This window comes from Balearica regulorum, chromosome 4 (genome assembly GCF_011004875.1).
Source record: "Balearica regulorum gibbericeps isolate bBalReg1 chromosome 4, bBalReg1.pri, whole genome shotgun sequence".
NCBI lineage: Eukaryota > Metazoa > Chordata > Aves > Gruiformes > Gruidae > Balearica > Balearica regulorum.
The window spans coordinates 68351856-68373987 of record NC_046187.1 but is presented as its reverse complement, the minus strand read 5'-3'; the positions used below and the strand labels follow the sequence as shown (position 1 = coordinate 68373987).

General features: G+C 39.1%; 1 protein-coding gene across 1 annotated transcript in view; it reads right to left on the bottom strand.

Moving 5' to 3' along the window:
- The window catches only part of STK32B (serine/threonine kinase 32B), a 173085-nt gene extending 151782 nt beyond the window's left edge, over positions 1-21303 (bottom strand). Inside the window, exon 1 of the mRNA XM_075752511.1 lies at positions 21195-21303. Coding sequence (XP_075608626.1) covers positions 21195-21270 — 76 coding nt within the window. The 5' untranslated portion in view covers positions 21271-21303. The remainder of the gene's footprint in view (positions 1-21194) is intronic.
- Positions 21304-22132: the final 829 nt, after the last annotated feature.

Below are 22132 nucleotides of genomic sequence, written 5' to 3'. Positions count from 1 at the left end.
CACCTTTCAAATATGATAAAGTGGAGGCAACCTCTTCCCTAGATTGCCAGAAATGGGGAGAAAACCTCAGTACTACGGTGTTGGGAAAGTATAATTTTATACCTCTCTTATTTCTATATTCTATCAATAAATATCTGATACCATAGATAAAAGAGTGGGCTAAATAACATCTGCTGTGATGCATTACAGGAATTCTTACTTCCTTATGTTCATCCTCCTACAAGGTAGTGCTTCATATGCAATGTGGCTACACATCAAATTCACAGAATATTTAGATGACGCATGGTTTGTTCATCAAAAGCAGTGCCAATATCATGGGGTTCTACACTGTATTCGGTGAAATCCACCTCACATTGTATCGTTAAAAGTGTGGGTTTTTTCCTAAATGGATGGGAAATTTTCTGAATACCTTAGTTAGAAAGAATACTGGAAAGAACCACAACAATCTAATGTTTTCCAAAATCCTCTAAAAAACCCCAGAAGAATTTGGTGAATCCGCTAATGATTTACACTGTTAGAGAAACAGGCACATGTTGCCACAACCAGAAATAAATTTGAAATCTCAAAGAAAACTAAAGTTTGAAGACAACCAAGGTGCTAAAGAAAAATATGCTAGGACTGATCCTCAAAACTTTGCTTCCTTTTTAATTCTATAAAAGAATATAGTTCCTTTTGTAATGCTATTCTGTAAAAGCTGTAAAAGAAATGAAGATGCCATTTTGCATTCACAAGGAAACTGTGACTCCTTGGTAAACAAGAATCTGTTTGAACCAAAGATTAAATGAAATTTTCCCTCCAGAGCTGTTTACATTTCTAATAAGGCAAAATAATATCATACTGCCATTAAACACATCTAGTCTGAAAAAGCAAGCAGCTACCTGAAACCTGTAAAATAAAGTTTGCTCTTTGAGCAAGAGAACAAGCTGCAAACCATTACAGCTTTTCTTTGAGAGTTTAAACTGAAACTACTGAGTGCTATCCTACAATCTCAAGACTTCTGAGAAATTTGAGATACATCATGAAAACAATACTCAAAAGTCATCCTGATGCTTTGAGGGATGTGGTGTGCCATCTTCTGTGAGCCACTGGGAGGGATTTACAGGTAGCAGAGACTTGTCAACAAGCCATTGAAGTCAGCACAAAAAGTCCTATAGCTGTAAATTGCAGTAGGATTTTGATCTAAGAACATCATCATTAGTTTTTGCTGAAAGTCTACTGAAAGGTTGCCCTTGTGGTAGCCTTAGTAAGGGCTTCACCAGAAGCTCTCAGGACTGCAGGGCTGGTTGTGATTGTGATCCCAGAGAAAAACTAAAGTTTATTGCTCTGAGGAAGGTGTGGGAGTGTTTGGCTCTTGCTTTGCTCTGCAAGAATTTTAACACTGATTTGATGACATTAGCCATTCCTTTCTGAAGGATTGAGCACAAATGGGTGTTTACTGGCATAGGTTAACTGTACTGACCAGAAGAGCTCTTGTGGCTGCATATCACTCCCACAGTCCTTCTTGGGAGTATTAAATTGAAAAACAAAGTCAATTTTCTTGGCTTTATGTCTCTTCAAAAATAGTCCAAAATGTAACCATAAAAATTCACAATCAGAGTGTTTAGTGTGCTGCCTCTGTGATCTTCAGACATGTTACCCCGTTTCAGAGGCACACACAGAAACTCTGAGGTGGCTGGAAAAAAGGGAATAATTGAAAAGCAAGTTTTTGCCTCCCAATGGTTTGCTTGACCAAATACAGGAAGAGATGAGAGGAAAAAAAATATTCTTTTAAATAAATAATGCCGATCTGAAGGATACAAAAGAAATATGATAATTCTGATCTTTTGATTAAGAATTTGATTTCAACTCCAATGAAAGTAAACAGTAAATTATCTAGATTTCAGGTCCTTCTCATTTTTTCTTTGTGCCTGCTTTCCATTTTACCTCTTTTCCACTAGAGAACTAAGTGAAAGAATTACAAAATCAAAAGGTCTTCACTGAACTCAGCTGAAATTAAAAATTCCTCACTATTGATTCATGACAGGTTTTGTATTCTTGTCTGTGTGCATGTAGAGTGTGTGTGCATTTCTGATTTTTTTTTTTTTCTGAAATCAGAATGTTTCAAGAAATATTACTTTTCTTTTTTTGCTTTTAGCTTTTCACAGGAAAGATTTCTATTTTCGGATAGTCTAATACTGAGAGGGTGTAGAAAATTCTTACAGTTTCCAACATCAGGAATGTAACTTATATGCTTTAGGGCTTACACACACAACCAACTTATCTCTAAGACCACCTCAATGACACTGTTTTAGTCCTTCTTTATGATCCCTGTCATATGATGCAATGACAAGAGCACATGATCATCCAGGTAAAAGACTTTCTCTTTGAAAACCTGACAAGAAAATGAGGCAATCACATGGACACCATCTCTGGCACACTGCTGACAGCAGGAACAGGGAGGACAGCAGGAGCACCCCTTTTGGTAACGGTATGGACCTTTAGATTGGATTAAGCTAACCATGACACCTTATGATAGTTTTGTTAAAAGTCTAGTTGCAAAGGCAGTAGAATGAGATAGTCACCCTCACAGGTGAGTTATAGTACTTTTTAATACAGAGTTTATGTATTTTACTTTTACAGAAATCGTTTGTTTTATACCAAAGTAGAGATCAAACTCTGATCCCTGTCCCTTTAAAATATACTGACTCTAATACTTGCATTTTCTCCTCAAATATAAGTGAGCACAGGCAATAAAAGTAAAGACAAATTTAAAATTATCTGCTAAGCTGGTCTTTTGCCTTAGATGGCAATCTAAGGAAGGCAACCAATCAGCTTACTGACAATAAGTAGGAATAATAATAAACATCGTATGACAGAAACATTTAAGCTAATACAATCTAAAGTACAACTGCTATTATTTGAAGGAAAAAGTTACTAATTTAAACTAAGGAATATTAAATTGTTTCTCATTAATAAAGAAACAAACAAACAAAAGGTCAAATAAAGCTGACAGAGCTTGGCAGAAAATGCAAGGAATGTGAAATGTGTTGTCTTTGCTAAAAGTCAGCTGGACAATCTAGTAGAGAACAAGCCCAAGTTGATATCATGTCCTCATGGGCAGTGTAGTATAAAACAGGAGAGAATTACTATCTGTTTAATGTCACCATTAATGATGTGAGCTACAAAAATTAGCACAGAGAATGATATGTTCTACTTGTCTTTTTTTGGGCTAATGCAAGGTCTTCAAAATCCTGATGATGACTAATGGTACAGGCAATAACCAAGGTGAAGCTCCCTTGACAGGTACCTAAGGTTTAAAATAGCAGTGGCTGACACAACTTAAAAAGAAAAAAAGAGACAAAATACAATAGTGGCAGGCATGAATGGAGGCTAATACTGCAAAAAGACAATTTGATTTATAATAATTCCTGCCCCAGGATATCACCTGAACCAAAAGGCATCAACAAGTTCAGAAAGGGGTAGAACTACAGCATAGTGCACACTCTAAATGGGGAAGAGACTCACACTGTGACTAAGAGAGATCTGCTGTGAGTCGACCCCTTGCAGGGCAACCACAAACAAGACATTCTTCTAATGCTACTTCCATGCCCATGGAGGTGGAGGGGCTCTGATCTGATCAGTCTGAAAATAGTAATGGGGTGCCATAGACTGAGAGCAAGAACTTGAGTGCTGATGCTGGGCCATGAGCCAAGATGTTCTTGATCGTGTGGGTCAGTTTAGTGTAATCCTTCAGCAGCATTATTTTGAAGCAACCCTTCTCAACACCTCACTAGTCTGTTATGATGACTGGTTAATCATCCGTATATTAAGCTAAAAAAATAATTGGACTTAAAATACAGGGGCTTTCCCTTTTAAGTTTAACAGAAAAGTGAAAGGAATTTGCACTGTTAAATCTACTACTATTTTTCAAGAGGCAGCAAAGAGCCACAGATTGTCGTGAAAGATCTGTAATGACTGATCAGGGATTTCACATATTGGTGTATAACTCAGTGCTATCAAAAATATAATCAGAAGTCAGACATTCTTTGGGATGAACTGATACATTGTAAAAAAATCTCACCTTTGCTACATAGCCATCATTGCTGTCCATCAATGGCCAGGGCCTGGGTAACCACACAAGCCTAAAGGCCAGAAAAGATTTGATGGTAGTTGGAAACAGTTCTACATTAGTGCTGTAGAGATATTCACTTCTTGTGCACAGGATTCATTGTGACTGGCTCCGTGAAAGTACTTCATTCTCTGTCCAGTTAGACTGGCACTGAAGCTATGCAACAGGAAGAACTGAAATTATTAGGTTATTATTAGGTATGGTGCATTGGATAAACATGCGACTGACTTAAGTCCATAACCCTGATCTCATTGCCACATCAAAATCATTAAGATTTAGTTAGGCAGTGTCAAATCTTCAGGTTAGTTTACTGTAACAGAAGGTCTTTGCAATGGATTTACCTGCATCTACATTCTGTTAGCATATAGCATTCAGGTGACCTATTTTCTAGTAGAAAGGTTTCTTTTGCATAGACTAACTTATTTCAGTGGAAAGTAATTCGAACTTCTGATATCATCTTAATCACTCATCCATGTATCCTATTATAAACCAGTAATTGATAAAATTTTACTATTATAAACTCACAAGCCAGCAATTTTTTTTTTTTTTTTTTAAGATCAGTGAAAGTTTTAATTAAAGACCCCTTTTTGTTACTATGAAAACAGTTTTGTTTTGTGACAAGACAGAGATTTGGTTCAGAAAAGCTATTAACTTAGTGGCAACACTGGAAACATCAAAAGTCTTCAAGGAACAATTGAACTGATGTACTAGACTTTATCACAGTCAGTGAATAGCAGGGAAGCCTTGGTGAGTCTCCACGCTGCCCATGGCTCTTTCGAAGGGTAAACTTGACATTGAAACTAAGGAGACAAACTTTCAGGACCCACTCAAATGTAAAGTGTCTTTAAGACCTTTTGTAAGTGATAAAACATAACTGCCTTTTGTTGAGAAAAGAGCGTTTCTAATTGACAATGTTGCTTACTTATGAATGAGCTGACAAAAAGAATCTCTGAAATCTATTGCAAGGAGAAATAGCTGGACAGGTATGTCCACCAGAAAAGATACTCCTTGAAAAAATGTATTGCTAAAATACAGAAAGTTTAAATTCCATTTTAACTGTAATAGACTTCCCTGTGAGATAAGGAAACACATAATAGAGTATGAAGCATCTTTTTCAGCTCAAAAGTGGGAATATTCACTTCCCTCAGATACTATGAGAATAACCTCATTAATAACTGAACTGGAAGGCTCTCTGAGGGAAGTTGCTATGGGAATAAAATGTCAAATTTCAGTGGACCAAACTGTTTTCTCCTACAATAAAATTTACCAGAGTGATCATCAGGTGAAGGAAAATTCTTTAAATGATGTTACCAACAAAAACCTCAGTGAGGCATCAGTCAATATTTTCCATGTGGATGCCTCTATAATGCCGAACAGGCCAGGTGGAAGCTAAGAAACCTCTTTGCTTCAGGCTTCTTTGACTGGTGGCTCAGGCACCACAGTTCTTGCAGAGCAGGATTTCAGAAAATGAGCGTTGGTGCTATGTTAATGGGACATTAAGGAGCCATGTGAATAGGATTTTACCCAAACACCTAGACAAAGTAGGAATTGTTCTCTTCTTTTTCTTCTAAATTCAGATCCCAAGAGATGAGGTGTCTGTCTCTAAAACTGGATCTGGAAGAATTATATTTTCTATTTTTAACCACAATTACACATGAAACACTGGAGGCAAATAAGGACACTAAAGGGTCGGAAAGGTTCACATTTCAATTGGGATTTCCTCACATTTAGCGTTTTTAAACCTAACCGACCCCATGGGCTTCAAATGACTGATGCCAGTTCTAACTTGCAGCAAAAGTGCACCTGAAGTGCAGAGCAGTAGACTTATTTTTCATTTGTCATTGTAAGATTAAAGCTCATCAGTCTGATAGCAGCAATGTTCCCTCAGGAAAAAACTTTCAAAAGAAGCAGGCAAACCTGTGGGTTATAAATGTGTCTGTCCAGGTTTATCTTTTGGGATTTGAAAATAGTGCTGAAACTGCAAGAATTTCAAGAACATTTGAGCACCATTTCTGAAGATGTCCAGGCATTTGTGTCTCATGGCTCTTCCTCACTAAAAAAGTCACAACTATCAACTCGAAAAACAACCTGTATCTATCAGAGCTCTGAGGGCACTAACTGGCCTTGCTGGCCATGACCAGCTTCCCCTGCCCCACCACCACCACACTGCCCATGGGCTCAGGAGCCCTGTTGCAGGTCAGGCCTGCATCAAGCCAATATGAAACAAGAAAGAGCCATGAGGAGCCTGGTGGGGACCTGTCATGCTTTGCTGAGCTGCGCTTCAAATCAGTTCACAGCCAAGCTAGATTGTAGGTACGTCTACGCACCTCAAATACTCTCTGGACCCTTGGCTGACCCCACTTACTGTCACTGACCTGCTCTGCTCACCTGGCTTGGGGACAGTGTTACAGCCTGGGCTTTACAGCAAAGGGCTCCAAGTGCATGTAGTGAGATTGCACAGCTGTAGCTCAGGGTAGTATAGGGACTGGAAACAGGAAAAGCTGCCTCTCATTATGGGACAAGGCAGAGTTTAATTAAATTAGCAGCACATATAGTGAGTACATTTAAGTGCCAGGACCCCAGTAACGGACAAGTAAAAGAAAATTTCAAATATTTCTTTACTGCCTGGTCACAAAGAAGCACATCAGAGTCCAGTAGAAGCTAGATGCCTCATACTAGCCAGATTTCCATCGACTGTTTAAATAAAAGAAACAACTTACTTTTAAGAGAGCTGACTTCCATTAACACCATCCTTTAGCCCACCCATAGTTATCCATCCTCTGCAATTAAATGACTTCCACTATGTACTTCAGCACTCAAGTTGTGTCTTACTCATAGGTCTCATAAATTTTTAAAACTAAGTTATATTTCTAAAAAAAATAAAATCTGTTTTAGGGATGGAGCCTCTAATCCAAACCTCTGAGGTTCCAGAGGGACTGACCTGAACCTAGCTTGGTGTTTTGAGTTATTTGGAGCCAAAAAGGGGCTGATTTTTTATTCTAGATAGGATTCTTGCTGTTTCACTGTGTGAATCATTTCATTTCATAAGAATGACTTCACTTTGTCTACCATTTTGGAGTAAAAGCAGGTCTCCCAAAGGCTTTTTAACCTACGTGTTCAAGACCAAATTTTTGTTGATCAAACATGATCCATTTCTCCCAACTTCAGTGACAGCAATATCCTGAGTTATTAGTTAACATTAAAACACCTTTCTGTTTTGATACTTCACTTTTTGTAACTGTTTTCCTTCAGGGTGTATAGAAAAAAGACCTGATACTAACAGCTATATGTAATTCATAAAGAACTTATTGAATTTAGTGCAACTCAAATTTCTTCATCTCAAGGTTTACAGATAAATATTTAAAGATGGAATTTTGGTACTGAGATTGAAAAAGATGGGTTGACTTTTGTACATACAATGGCCACCTAACTGTAGAAATGTTTTCACTTGGAGCTGATGACTTATTCTCTGATCATCGCACTACTTACCTCTGGGAAATCCTTCCAGTGAAGAAGTAAAGACAGTTTCAGCCTGATAAAAGTATGCTTATTTACACACCACAAGCAATTATACCAAAGGTGATAGGACCATGCATTGCTGAAAACAGTAAATATGAATAAGGAAATCAGGACCTTTGCCTTATCTATCCGCTGATAAGATTAGTAATGAAATATAAAAGATTTAAAGCAAAGCAAACATAGATGCACTCACAAAACAAATTGAATCTGCCTCATCTCCATTCCTAGGCTCTCATGTCAGCTGGCACAGAGGTGACTGAGGGGAGAAGGAGGCCTTCAGACCAGCCACAGTTCCCGGGTTGTGGCTGGGGGTTGGCATCAACAGCGGAAGGTCAGTAGACTCTAAGCCACAGCTTAACTCGTAAAGGTTTATCTTTTATCACCACATACCAGGAATAATAAAAAGATTAATTTGATGTAGAGGGTCGGTAGCTGACAGATATTAATGGAAAGAACATAACTTCTAATCTTAACGACAGAAGTTATTAGCTGCAAAGCACAAACAAATAGTGAACTGCACTATAAAATTGGATAAAATTGCTCGATGTAGCAGAAGGTTTGTTAGTCTTAATGCCTGAAACATTCGGTGGTATTAAATGGCTTATACCAATTCAGTATAATCACAGAAATAGAATCTCAAATAAGTTTAATTATAGATGTTAGATGAAAATAATGAATATCGGTGACTCAGTTCTAGAGTTCTGCATACACTGGGTTTGTTTTGACGAGAGTAAAGTACGTATAAAAATATCTACGTATATATAGAAAGAAAGAAAGGGAGAGAGAACTGTTCTCTAAAAATATATGTATTATATTTTCTTAACTAGGGTAAAATGGTAAATCGATACATCAGAACTTCCTCTGGCTGTTTATGAAATAATATTAAACAGCCTTTGTTGCTTCACAGTACAGAATGGAAAACTTTCAAAATAGCAAAAAAAATTATTTCTCACCACCAGGTCTATGTTATGTTATGTTATGTTATGTTATGTTATGTTATGTTATGTTATGTTATGTTATGTTATGTTAATCAACAAAGACAGGTGGAAAAAGGACTGGAAATCAGCTTAATATCACTAAAGATTAGAAGAAACATATTGTGTATGAGAGTAGCCAGCAGTCTTTCCCAGGTGGTCTGCTGGGCTGTATTTTTCTTTTCCAAATTAGAACGTAGCATTGCAGGAGGTTCTTTGCAACATCCAGGATATCCCATCACTCAAAACATCAGGATGTCATTGATTCACGTGTGTCTGTGGATCAAAAGATGTGTATGGTCTACCTAGCAGAGGAAGGTTAGGAGGCTGAGAGCTGAGCCTGTAGTTACTCATTAGCATTTGTATGCCCAGGGAAGCATTCAAAATTCTCTGCATCCTGCTAGAAACAGTCAGAAAACTGAATGTTACAAGCAGTATCTTCTCTGTAAGGGACAACAACTGCACTGAAAGGCGTGCTTTCTATTAAGTCATTTAAAATCCGTGCCTGTGCTCCCTCCAACACCTGTGAGATAGTCTGATGGCTGCTGGCTTAGGAGAACCAAAGGTCTGAAGTCAGAGCAGCACTCAGCGTAAGTGCTTGAAACCACTGAAAACATGGCATTTCTTCACTGCCACGTATTACTTAATCTTTTCTAAACAGCAGACATAACCTCTAATTACTCTCAGAAAAGCCTTGTGAAAAGCCATTCAGAGAGAAAACGCTGTCCCTGGAACAGCTAGAATTTGCCGAGCCACCAGACAAGCTCCACTTGCAGGTCCTGCCTCCAGCCAGCACTCACAACTGCCCGGGCAGCCACTCTCCAGCTGCTCTCTTCTCCCGCTCATCAGTAGAGAGCTCCCTCACTCCAAAAGAACAAGGATTGCCTTGCTGAAAGTTTGGATCACCAGAGAAAGTTCTCTACTCTATGGCTCTTTTCCAGCAAAATCTCACAGCACTTAGTGGTGACATTTTTGTTTAACAGAAGGTCAATAAATCCTGCAAGAAAGTCTTCCAATGCTGAGATTCTTGCTGAGAATTTCACACTAAAAATTTATTTCTCTTTCTAAGGTATTTTCATCTGCTATTATTACTTGCACCATAAAACAATCTAGTTTAATAATTTAGCTTAAAAACTTAAGCAAAAGACCTCAAAGATATGTCACTGGGCTCGAAAAGACTTGGAAATAATGGCATAATTGACATACAGTTGCTGAAAAATCAGAAGCCAAGGCCGGGCAGAGAAGAATCTCATGAAGCTGCAGAAGACTTCTGGCCAGTCTTTTCCTCCCATTATATTCAAACCAATGTCAGTAAAGGCTGACTTTGTTTTATAGCAATGCCCTGCACACAAGATTGTGTAGCTATCTCTGTAGTTTTCATATGCTAAAACAGTCAAATGTGATGCTGGACTTGAAATAATAACTTTGTCCTACATCTCAGAAAGGATCTTTTGATTAGCTTTTGTTCTTTGACTTCAAGCTCTGTGTAGCAGATCACAGTGCCTAAGATGCGGTATTGCCCCAAAAGATTTTGCAGGCTTTACAGCTTGGACAAAGATTTATTTAAACCTAACCCCAAAAGACATTAAAAAAATCCTTTATAACATAATGTAAAAACAATTCAGGGAGAAGCAGAGGATAGTTTCAAAAATGTGTGAAGGACACTCCGGAGGCTAATGGTGATTTTGTGATTAGATTACATCTCTGTTTCAACAGGGTGGCTAAGAACAGTTTTCATTGCTCAACAGGGGAGGCAGAACAATATCATAAGGAAATAATAATTACTGGAAGGATTAATTCAGTTTTCATTTTTAGATCTTAAATAAGGAACAGCAGGTGTTTCCTTATCACTGTAAAAGTAGGAAGAGAAGGAAAAAGAAGGAAAATATATTTTTGTTTGTTGCATTATATTGCCTCTTAGTATGTTATCTTACTTAATATAAGTCTTTCTTACACAGAACAGTGTCAGAAATGCAATGACAAAGCCAGTGCTCTATTTCATTCACTATCAAAACAAGCTAAAAATGACACGGCAGAAAAGTACATCAGCTGTAGAACTTGTCTAAAAGTTTCCAAACTTCAAAGAACTGGAATTAAAATAATTTTGGAAGGAAGGAAGGAAGGAGGGAGAGAGAGAAAATGAGAAAATGAGAAAATGAGAAAGAAAGTGGAAATAAACTCAAAAGTAAGAAAATATTGCCAGATAGAAGTAGGAGGCTAAAAAGCTCAGATTTAATTCATATTTCAATTTGAGTCAGATAAACAAACTGTAGGCTAGATTTGATTAATATATCCAAACCAAACATTTTCAAAATAGGAAAAGGTAGAAAAGGATTAATGAAATACAAAATACAGACTTCTATATTATGATATTTTGAAGAAAATATTTATGGGGATATAAAATTTGAGAAATAAATTTCAGATTCATCAACTATGTTTAGTTATCATTAAAGCATTAAAAACCTGTATGATAGGCTGCCACCAACTCTAGTAATGCTTTCTAAGAAGGGTTCCTTAAATTTAAAAGGAAAATGCCTTTGTCTTAATTATGGAATGAATGAAAATAACTTATGTGGCTATATTGCACTTAATAACCATGTCAGAAAATAGGGTACAACATTTCTAAGAATAAAAGTATAGAGTTTGATACTCTTGTGTCAAGAGCTGAGATCATAGAAAAGGGGTGTAGGAGAAAAACTGATTATAGGTTGAAAGAATCTGCCATTAGTTATAGCAGAAACTAATCATATGCAAAACTGAAAGAACCCTGATGGACTGAATACAAGTGAAATAAACTGAAATCATAGAATCATTTAGGTTGGAAAAGACCTTTAAGATTATCAAGTCCAATCATTAACCTAACACTGCCAAGGCCACCACTAAACCATGTCCCTAAGCGCCACATCTCCAGTAAACTTTCCTTGGTTGCATACTGCTGGGTTTCCTGACAAATAATGTCAGACTGGAAAATATAGCAAGTTGACAGCCTCTAGAACTGAGGTGGTGATTTTAGAAGAGACATCAGATTTTTAGGAATATTTTTTACAGAATTCAAATTCTCAATGCTTAAAAAGAAAACTGGCCAATTGCCTCACAAATCCTAGCCTCTCCATTCAGACTGTTTCGTTTACTTATGAAAATACATGAGTTTATAAGAGTCAACGTGGATATTAAGGAAGCTAAAGATGAGTTCAAACTGATGAGGTGAGAGATGATTACAGTGTAAACAAGTCTTCCGGTTTTTGGGGTGGAAAATAACTTGATTGGGAATGAAAGAAAGAAAATTCTCATTTCTGTGATACAAAAGTAAATCCCTACTCTTCGAGTCCTTTGTCACTTCAGATGAATGCTGACTGCCTAAGGGAACCGACCAATATATAACAGTATGATTTTCCTGAAGACAATATAACAGTATGATTTTCCTGAAGACAACCTGAAAACAGGTCGGATGTTGCACTTTTATTACATTTGTCAGATTCTGGTAAGCGAGGAATCTGAAAGGGAAAGCCTGGTAGTACTCACCAGTGAAGCCGCAGATGCCTTTGTTCTTTCCTCTTTTCTCCTGAAATTTGTGTTTTATAAAGGTACAATACCAGTATGTATCAAAAAAAATCTTTGCAAAGAGGAAGTACAGTAAAATCCCATCTACTACATTAGACAAAGAGTAAAAAGTTGAAGTGTACAGTATCATGTTATATTGTATACACATGATGTATATTTTATACAGTACAATGTTAATTTCTAAAAGTATAAAATAAAGTCAAAGGATGTTCCATGAGATACTGTATTAGGAGAATCATTTCCAGGTCCTGATAAATATATTAACACACCACCTCCTCATGTACTGAGGTGGTGTAGGCATCTTGGGTCCCATCAGTGCTCATCTGCAGATACTGTGTGATATGAACAGGCATTTGTGATACAGAAAGTAGTCTCCTGGGATCAAATGTAGACAAATAAAAGCCAGTGTTATTCTTCAGAATGGTTAATGTATTAGAGACTGAACCCCAGAGAGTAAAACAGCTTTGTTCTTTCACCAAAGAAGAACCAAAAAGTCCAGACATTAGCCTGTTCGGTTTCTGTAAACACTATGTATTTGCTATTCATGCAAAATTGTGATTGAGTCCAAGGAAATTCAGAATACGGTTTAGTTAAGAAAACAACATTTATTGCTAGTGCAAGTTTTTGATCTTTGCAGAATAATAATCTTGTCCTTTTTCTTGTTGTAGGGAAGGTTACATATACACACGTATACAATGTTCACAACTACAGCAGCAAATTCAGCAACAGCTCAACATGGGCTTACCTTAGGCAGTAAGTAATGCAGTTTAAAGCAATCGATTTCACTAGTTCATGAAATTAAGCAGAACCGTGCTCAAGAGAGATCAAGTCCCCTGATGTGCACACTGCTTACTACTGCTGCTCGTCCCCCTCCAGAAAGTCCTTGCCTCTCCTGCTAAGTTTGGGGGGTAATTCCCCTGCTCTTTGTCCCTTCCCCTCACATGTTTTACCACGATAGGATACTGTGGAGCTCCACTACCAGTCTGAGCTTGAAGATGTCCTTTTATTTTGAATATCCTCTCAGAAAATTTTGCTTTGTATTGATTGATCTCAGTAGCAACTTTTTATTCTCCACACCTTTCCCACCACCTCAGCATTAGCTCACTCCAGCTAAGTCAAAATACTGTGAAACCTTGAAAATTAATTGAAAATCTTATCCTCTTTTCCACCCTTCAATGCTTGGTCCCAGGTGTCACTACCCACTAGGCTTAGCATCGGGAAGGTTTCTACTTCTGCTTTCCCAGCTTTACTGCTTAATGAGGAAGCCAGAAAAGAGTCTTGTTCTTGGCCAACAAAAACCCTGCCTTCTTCGTTCTTAAGCTCACATTCAGAAGAGATTGTATAAAGACAGTCCTGATGGGATAGGACCTACTTTCTTTGAGTATCTATGAGCAAGATCATAATTCCTCATTATTTTTTCTTCCAAAGATTTTCTCAGTCATTTTCTAATTCAGTTAGGTGCAGCATTTCATTCCACGCTGAACTTCCTCCATTCACCAGACAGCATGTTACTCAAAGTTCACAAAAAAATGTATTCCCACATTACTTCTGGCTTTGTAACCCACATCCACACCAAGGAATTCTTTGACTTTCATCCCAGATGCAACCAATGACCCATTGGATGTCACGGTGGAGCCCAATGAGAGGAGATAGAGCTATTCCTCCTTGTTCTATGGGAAAGTGACAGAGAGGGGTGAGTGCAGTCAGCCTGATGGTCTCCCTGCCAGAAGTGAAATACTGATCTTTTGAAATCAAAGGGAAGTACAGCCAATATTGTGGAGTAGAGTTAGTTTAATATCTCTGTACATTTGAACACCATGGGAAAACCAAGTATTTACTTTTCCAGTGTGCTGCTTCTTCCACCATTCAGCTTCTACAGTCCTGCAGAACCCACCTCCCTGAAAGCCTGCTCTTGGCACAGAAAACCACAGCAGCACAGCTGAAGGAGCAGAGCCTTACCTTTTCACTGTGAGAGCCAGCTATGGGCAGGGATGGGAGACAATTTGTAAAGGAGTGATTGCAAAAGCAAAGGTGTTGAGGTTTAGACAACAATCTTGTTTTCTCACAGTTTACTTCACATTCAGAGTTTTCCCTGATGTTGGATAGGAGTCTCTAAGCTTATCTTGCTTGATGCTTGGTTATCCATGAATTATTTATACTTAATTACCCAAAAAGCCTATCTTGACACCTAGGCACCCCATATAACACACATAGCAACATGGGTAAAATGTTACCTTTCCTGAGCACCTACAGTTCCTAGATAACAAGAAATTCCTTAACACTCTTAGAGGTAGGTGTCATATCAACCACTTGTGTAAATTCTGGAAGATTACAAAAGCAGCAGCAGAGACTTACATGATGCCTTTGTTTAAGACAGAGGTCCTGACAAGGATATTTCCACCAAAGCAGAAAATTAAATCTTGGAATTGTAGAAAATATATTTAGGAAGGATCTTGAAAATTCATCGGGTCCATCTCTAAGCCACTGCTAGCAGACATTTTGTTAAATGTGGATGATAGTAAAATATAATAAAATTGGTACATACTTTAGGTCTTCCTTGAAAGAGTCTTGGTTCTAATCCTGACAGTATGGGGTAAATCAGATATTGCACAACATTTTTAGGACAGTCAAATGGGGGAACAGAGATGCAGCTCATTTCAGGGAGCAAGAATCTGAGACGGAAGTGCCAAACTCATCCTGTCTTTCTTCAGAGTTCCCTGCAGAAAAGGGAAATCCGTGATCAACATTAAACTTCACCTATAACTGTCATTCAGTGTCTGAAGAGGTCCACATTATTTGTGTATGTTGTACCAAAGCTTTAGGTCTGAGTCAGGAAGATAATGGCTGATGGTGGTTGCAATGCCATGACATTCCTTCTGAACCTCTGATGCCACAGACCGTGCAAACTCTTGACAGCAGTTTGGCATTTGGTACCTCTGTGGCTGCCTGGAATTGTCATATTGTTCTTCTGTGCTTTTCTTTCCGTCCATATTCTCCTATTGTCTCATACTATGTTGTAACTGCAAGCTCAACACTAATCACTGTTTTATTCTGTGTTTGTACAGACACTAGCATTAGGGTTTCTGAAATGCATTGCACTACACATAATGATGGCTTCATGTCTAAAGTTCAATAAATGGAAAATAAAATTGTATATAATTCTACATGGTCATAAACCAAAAAAAAAAAAATTCTATATATACACAATAGTCAGGATCTTATTTATCTAAAACCTTGGTGTCCAGCATAAAACAATGCCTTCAACAGCTGTGTTTTATCCATTTTTTTGACACAGAACTGCCTTAGAGCATTTTTAAGTCACAATGTGGTATCCTTACCCAATCCAATTCTAAAAGAGAATTGGAATATTCATCTTTGCAGTGTAAAATGCTACATAACCCACCACAGAAATTGCATCAACAAAACCAATATCCAGCAGAAATACTACTGCCACCCTATATTTCTTACTTTCACTAACAAAAGGCATTTAGATTCTAAATCCTTTATTTAATTGTTCTGTAGGGTTATATTTCATGAAACAGTTTGAAAAGAGTATGTTATTAGACTCGTGATTCGAGCTCTTTGCAGTTGTTATACGACTGCCTCAGACATTATCCATTACAGCTTTGTGGTGGCGGGCTGATGAGCACTATCATATCTCTGACAATAACTGGGCACTGCATACTCTATTTTGAATCTGACTCATTTTGCCATTTAACCATTGCTTTAAACTGGTTACAGGTGAAACCCTTGTGTGTCATTTTTCCCTATGTCACTTTTATAGATCTTCAGCTTCCACTGCACTTTATATAAACTCAGCCATTTAGCTGAATTCAGCTACCTGAACCATATTAATTGCAGGCTTTTTTGTTAGGATCTGTATCTATTTTTTGTGCTGATAGTACAAGACGGTCTTGTCAACAGCTGGTCATTTAATAATGACTTTTTCTGCAACTCACCAACTTCAAATTCTTCACTTAAGTTGAAGGCTTAAATAAATAGAGGTAGAAATCAATTTAAATTACAACTTAGAATTCAAAGTTTAATGCCAGAGGATGGATGGTATATTCTCTAGTACATAAGGTTTCTATTGAGCTCTGTAGTTATGACACTAGAGCAGAATGAAGCCTTCTGACTCAGGCAAAGCAATGGGACCTCAGCACTTGCTTGAAGTTAAGCAGATCCATAAGCACTATGGTGAATCAGGGACCAGCCATGTAGAAATAAGCCAAGGCATGTTGCTATGCCTCATTTCCCTCATACAAGACAACAGTACTGAGGCACAGCATGTCACACTGACCTCTGCAAAGGAGTGTTCAAGCTCTACAGCTTCAGGATGTTCAGTGAAAGGCTCTTTGGAAATATGTATTTCATTTAAATGTAAAGTCATATACTATAAAAAAAAAAAAAAAAAAAAAAAAGGATTATTACAAGTTCAGTACACTTGTTTCTAAAAGTAACTGTAGCAAAACTGACATTGTAAGCCCCAAATAATCAACTTCAATGGCCACATCCCTTCACAGGACCAACTTCTAGCCTCTAAAACTTCTGTTTCTTATCCTTTCCTCTGTATCTTCCGCCACAATATAGGCAAATACGTTATTACTATTTGGTAGCAGTCGTATCCCTCCTGAGTCATCTCTCTTCTAAACGACTGTTTTCTACTATTTCACTTTCACCTGTTAAATATTGTTGAAGTTTTAACAGAACACGGTCAAGCAAATCCAGGATGAAAGATACTCTTTATATTCACCAGGCTATTGCTAACATATTTGTTACTTATGATATTTACTGAGAATTTGCAGATAACATTTACCAACGGTGAATATTCCCATCACCCTTCTATTTTCATTCTTGTGAACTTATTGTTGTTTCTGAAGAGTAGAACATAAAGAAAGATGTCCTGCTTTGCTCTCCTGATATTAGTACTGGATACACATATTAAGGAGAGGATAGTTGTTATGAGAACAGGAAACATTCAAGGTAAAGTGAGTCAATGTTCCTTTGCTTCAGCAGTATTAACGAAAATGAAACTGTTTTCCTTTTACCTGAGTGCTGAATTGACTACACGATCGGTGTAGTATTTGGCTTGAAAACACTTTCTAAATGTCTGAAAAAATATTATAGTTCCACACCATTAAAATATCTAGCTTCGATTAGAGGTAGCAATGCTGCTACACCAGACTTAGTTGTCTATCTATCTAACCTACAGAACAATAAAAATCAAGGAATGAAACATATTTTTCCATTGATCTCCTTTAGCCAGAATATAAACTCTGGGCAAACAAAGGACTCTGTTCACTGGATTTTCCTAGCTGTTGTTGTGCTTTAACCTAGGCTAAGAAGAAAAAATGAGATAAATACAGCATGGGTTCACCAGAAGCTTTCTGCACAAGAGTAACTAGATGCTTTTGCTTGATGTGAAACTTATTTTGTAGATGGTAGAGTTGGCTTAGATTTCATTTTTCTCAATTTCAGTGAAGTGATATATAAGAAAGTATAAGCAAAGTGAACAAGGTAAGGATTAACTGGCAAAAGGCAAGGTGGGTAACACAGGAAAAAATGTTACTTTGAAATAGGAATTATAAGGCTGACAGGGGTTAACAGCAAAGAAGATGAAGTCTGGAAATGATCCAGCTGAATATGTACACAAAATATTCAGTGGACTTGATAAGTGGTACGGAGATGATGAGGGTGATGATAATACAAAAGAATGGTAAAGAAATGGAGAATCAGAGGAAAGAAGTAACCATCTCTGAGAATATGAATAATAGAAATGGACCAAAATTTAGCCACACTAACACAAGATCATGCACATAGGAACACCAAAAATTTCTGCTGTAGATTGGAGCTCATCAGTGGAAATTACTGAACAGGGCACTGGTGGGCTAACATCATAGGGTGACTGAACTATCCATGATACATCCATGAAAAGGGCATATGTAGTTATAAGCTGTATCAGGGAAGTTATTTCCAGCAGAGATGCTGTTTTCAGCACAAGGTCCTGGTGAAAACTCTCCTGCAATTCTGTGTGTAATTTCGGTTATCTGTGTGCAACTAAGACAAGTTCAAAGGCATGCCAGCGGGGGGCACAGGAGATGAAAAAATGGTGGAAATAAGAGAAAACTAGAAGAGGTTTTCTTACAAAACAAAGCGAGGGCACATTTTTGCCGTCTATCAATGCACTGGAGTAACCATGCAGGGTGGAGAGCTGTTTAAGTGAACAAAAAAGTTGAAATAAACATAAATCTTATAAATAGGTTAAGAATCATTTAATCAGGAAAACAGATGTTTCTAACCCTTCAAAGAATGAAGTTCTGGAAGATACTTCTAACAAAAATAGAATGTAGAGAACAAATACAGCTAGTTTTAAAATGGTCTGTGTTATGGCCTTTAAAAAGATCAGTGTCTGATAATGATGTGTTATGCTGTCTGTGATAGCCAGGGATTTACAGCATGCAGTCCAGCCTTCTGGCTGGATCATTCTCTATTATCCTAAACATTATGGGGAGTCTACGTACAAGTCATAGTTTTTAGGTCTACTCAATGGATCAACACCTATTCTCATGAGACAGAAAGCATGAGTTGTATCTCTAGAGCAGATACCCTACAGGCTTGTCAGACAGCACCTGGGTGCTCTTTACGTATTATTTCCATATATTTCTTTCTTAAGTGGTACACTGAATAAGTAACTTTTTCCATGATTTACAAAGTGACAATAAATGGTTTTAAACCTCTTCTTCCAAAATTTGTTACACGTATGAACACAAAACGACAATATATTTTCCTACTCATTTTTCTGATGGTAAGAGGCAGCTGTGACTTGACACACAATACGCTAAATAGCTTAGTTTCTACTATGCCTACATATTCATACACAACTCATTTATTATTCCAGTTCTCTTTGAACTGAGAAGCATTGTCTTTCTTCAGCAAAATTATACCATCTCAAGAAACAAATCTACTTTCTCTTGCTATACTTTCTCTTTTGCTTTTTTTTTTTTTTTTTTTTTTAATTTCATATTGAGTCCAATATTGTGGAAAATAGTGAAACAGTGACTCTTGTATCTACTAGTGGGAATATGAAATACAGCTTGATTTTGGACTAAACCTTGTAAAATACATTTTCAAATAGAAGATATTTTCCTGCATTATTTAGGAAGTTTGGAAAATGCCATCCTGAATAATAATTTGTAAGTAGTATGGGAAATAGGTTATTGTTTCAAAAGCAATGGACTCTTCTGAACTAGATGGTTGTGCTAAGTGTAATATCTTAAGAGGAAGAAAAGAGATGATGTTAGCAACATTCATAATGGGGAAAAAAAAAACCAGAACAAAACAAAACCAGACAAAGAATAAATAATTACCTAATAGAAATCCACAAATACTTTGTGTGGATTTTTTTATTAGGTATCAATAATGGCTGCATTACAGAAATGTTTTTCTGAGCGAAAAAGAGCTAAGTGGCATGAAGTCTTCTCTGCAGTAATTTACTATTGAACTTTGTTCATTTTGTTCAAAAACTGACCACAGCCTTGTCTCGTGGGGTTAAAAAAAAAAAAAAAAAAAAGTGGTAATAAATCATGGAAACTGCTAACTTGAGAGCCCAATCAAAAGTCTTAGAAAGGCAAAGGCATGGCTATTTTTTTACATTAGGGTATCTAGACAAGATTAACACCCTGCTTTCACTCTTGGTTATTTCTTGGTGAGTTACCTCAAGGGTTACAAGACTAATTGCTCATGATCAAGATTTTACCAGAGGGAGAGGTGTGGGAAGTGGGGCCAGTGTTCTTTTTCTCTCACTTGGTTACATAGCGTGACCTATGGGAAATGACTGAAATTTTATATCAGTACAGGAAAATCACAGCTACTGAACCACAATACACAAATAGTAAATAATCTGTCCCATTCCCCACACAAACAATGGAGTCTTGTAAACCAAACGTCATCAAATAGCTCTTCAAGCTTTCTCAAGGAATGGGGAATGATAATTGTGACTTAAATGGAAGCAAATGCGTATTCACCCTTTCAAGCACCTTACATGCATTTAATATATTTCCTCCCTATTACCAAAACAAAACAAGTATTGCCATGTGTCCTGAACATAAAGGGAAGAGCATACATGTTTTTGATTTCTTATGAACCTCAGAAAGTCAAAACAATATGATAGTCTATTAAGACACAATCGCCTCCTAATGAAATATATTGGGAACTACTGGGAAAGGAATACGTTCAAAATTAAGCATCAATTGTCCAGATAGTCAACAACATCTATCCCGTAAGTAAGGTTAAAACCACTGCTAGTGATACTATAGAAATACCTGTTTTCCAAAGAGTGCAGCGTTCTCTTTGTTTCAAAAGTGAAAGTGATTGCAATTGAAATGCAGTCTCATAATTCCAGTTAAATATGGTCTACAGATAAAAATTACATGGAAATGCATAAACAGTGAAGAAACACCGTATTTTAAGCAAACTTTTCTATTGCCTTCCAAAAACTTTACAAAATACACTTTCTTATGACATATTATCTAGGCAGAGAGAAAAATCTCAGAGTAATATAACAAGCTAAAAAAAGTTTCGGAAAGTAAAGGTGGTGGAAGAAGTACACCGACTGAGAGACAAGGCATTTAAAATGGGCAGGTGGGCAAAGAGTCAACTACGAACAAAAGCAAAAAAGCGAGCATCCTTCTTCAAAACGATACCCGTTCACAAACGCGTGTATGAAGTTACCTGCCATGTGCTTAAACCCCAAGCGAAGGTACGCTAGGCTTCAGATGAGCTCAGCTAACACCAAAGACCCACGCAATCGGTGTGAACAAAGGCGGGCTTTTCCTCCTCCTTCCCCGGGGAGCTCACCCCACAGCAGACAGCCCGCTGCAGGATCGATTCCGAACCGCTCCCCGGAGGGAGCGAGGGGAGGCAGGCGCCGCCGAGCCCTGCCCGGTGCAGGGGACCCCGGGTGCCCCGAGGTGCAACACGACGGCGACGGGCGGGACGCGAGGGCGCGGTACCTCGGACAGCTCCGCACTCACCGTCCTCGTTCTCGTCGAAGACGGGCGCCCTGTGGGAGTGGCTGCCCCCCATGTTACTCCGCGGCCGGCTCCGCATCCCCCGCCGCCAGCATCCCGCGGGGCGCGCCGGCAGGCACCCCGGCGCCGGGGCAGCTGCCTGCCCGCCCGCCCGCCGCTGCCTACCCAGCCCCAGCCCGGCCCGGCCGGGGGAGCCTCCGCAGGGCTAGCAGTCACCCTGCGACATGAAAGCGATCCGTCTGCCCCTGGCAGAGATCGCTGCTGGCTGGCGCGCACGGACTTGGCCGGTCTCTAATCGCGGAGGGGCAGGGGAGGGAGGGAGTTAGGGGAGGAGGAAGGGAGGGAGGGGACGAGGGAGGGAGGAGGCGGAGGTCCTGCTGCTGGTGGCTTTTGGTAAGCGGTAAAAACTGGATCTACCTGGATCCTCGCGGATCCTCCCTCCGCTTTTCCTCCTCCCAGACCTCCGCTGGGGAGCCCAGCTCCTGCCCCCGGTAGAAGGGCCGGCACCCGTGCCCTGCGCTGCCCGCCGCCCCGGCGGCGGTGTCTGGCGGGGGGGGGGGAGGTGACGGAGCTGCTCCTGCCGCTCGGAGGAGCTGACCGGCCCCCGGCGGAGCTGGCCGGCACCGGCACCGGCAACTGAGGGCTCCCGGGACCCGAGCCGGGTGAGAGGCTGCCTTGGGTCGAGATGATTAATTTTTTGCCTCCCAACTAGGGGTTCATCTCCGGCAGCGCGGAGGGACGCGGCCACTTGACCGAACTTCACTGAGTTTACGAAGGGAGAAAGGAAGAAAAAGAGAGACGTTGCCTCCCGCTTTTCTGCCCGCCGCCCCCCGGGCGCTGGGAGCCGGGCCCCGCTGCGCCTGCCCTGGGCCCGCGGAGCCGCTGGGGCGGGGCGCCCGGCCCGGCACCATACCGCCACCTGCCGGCGGGACGGGGCCCTG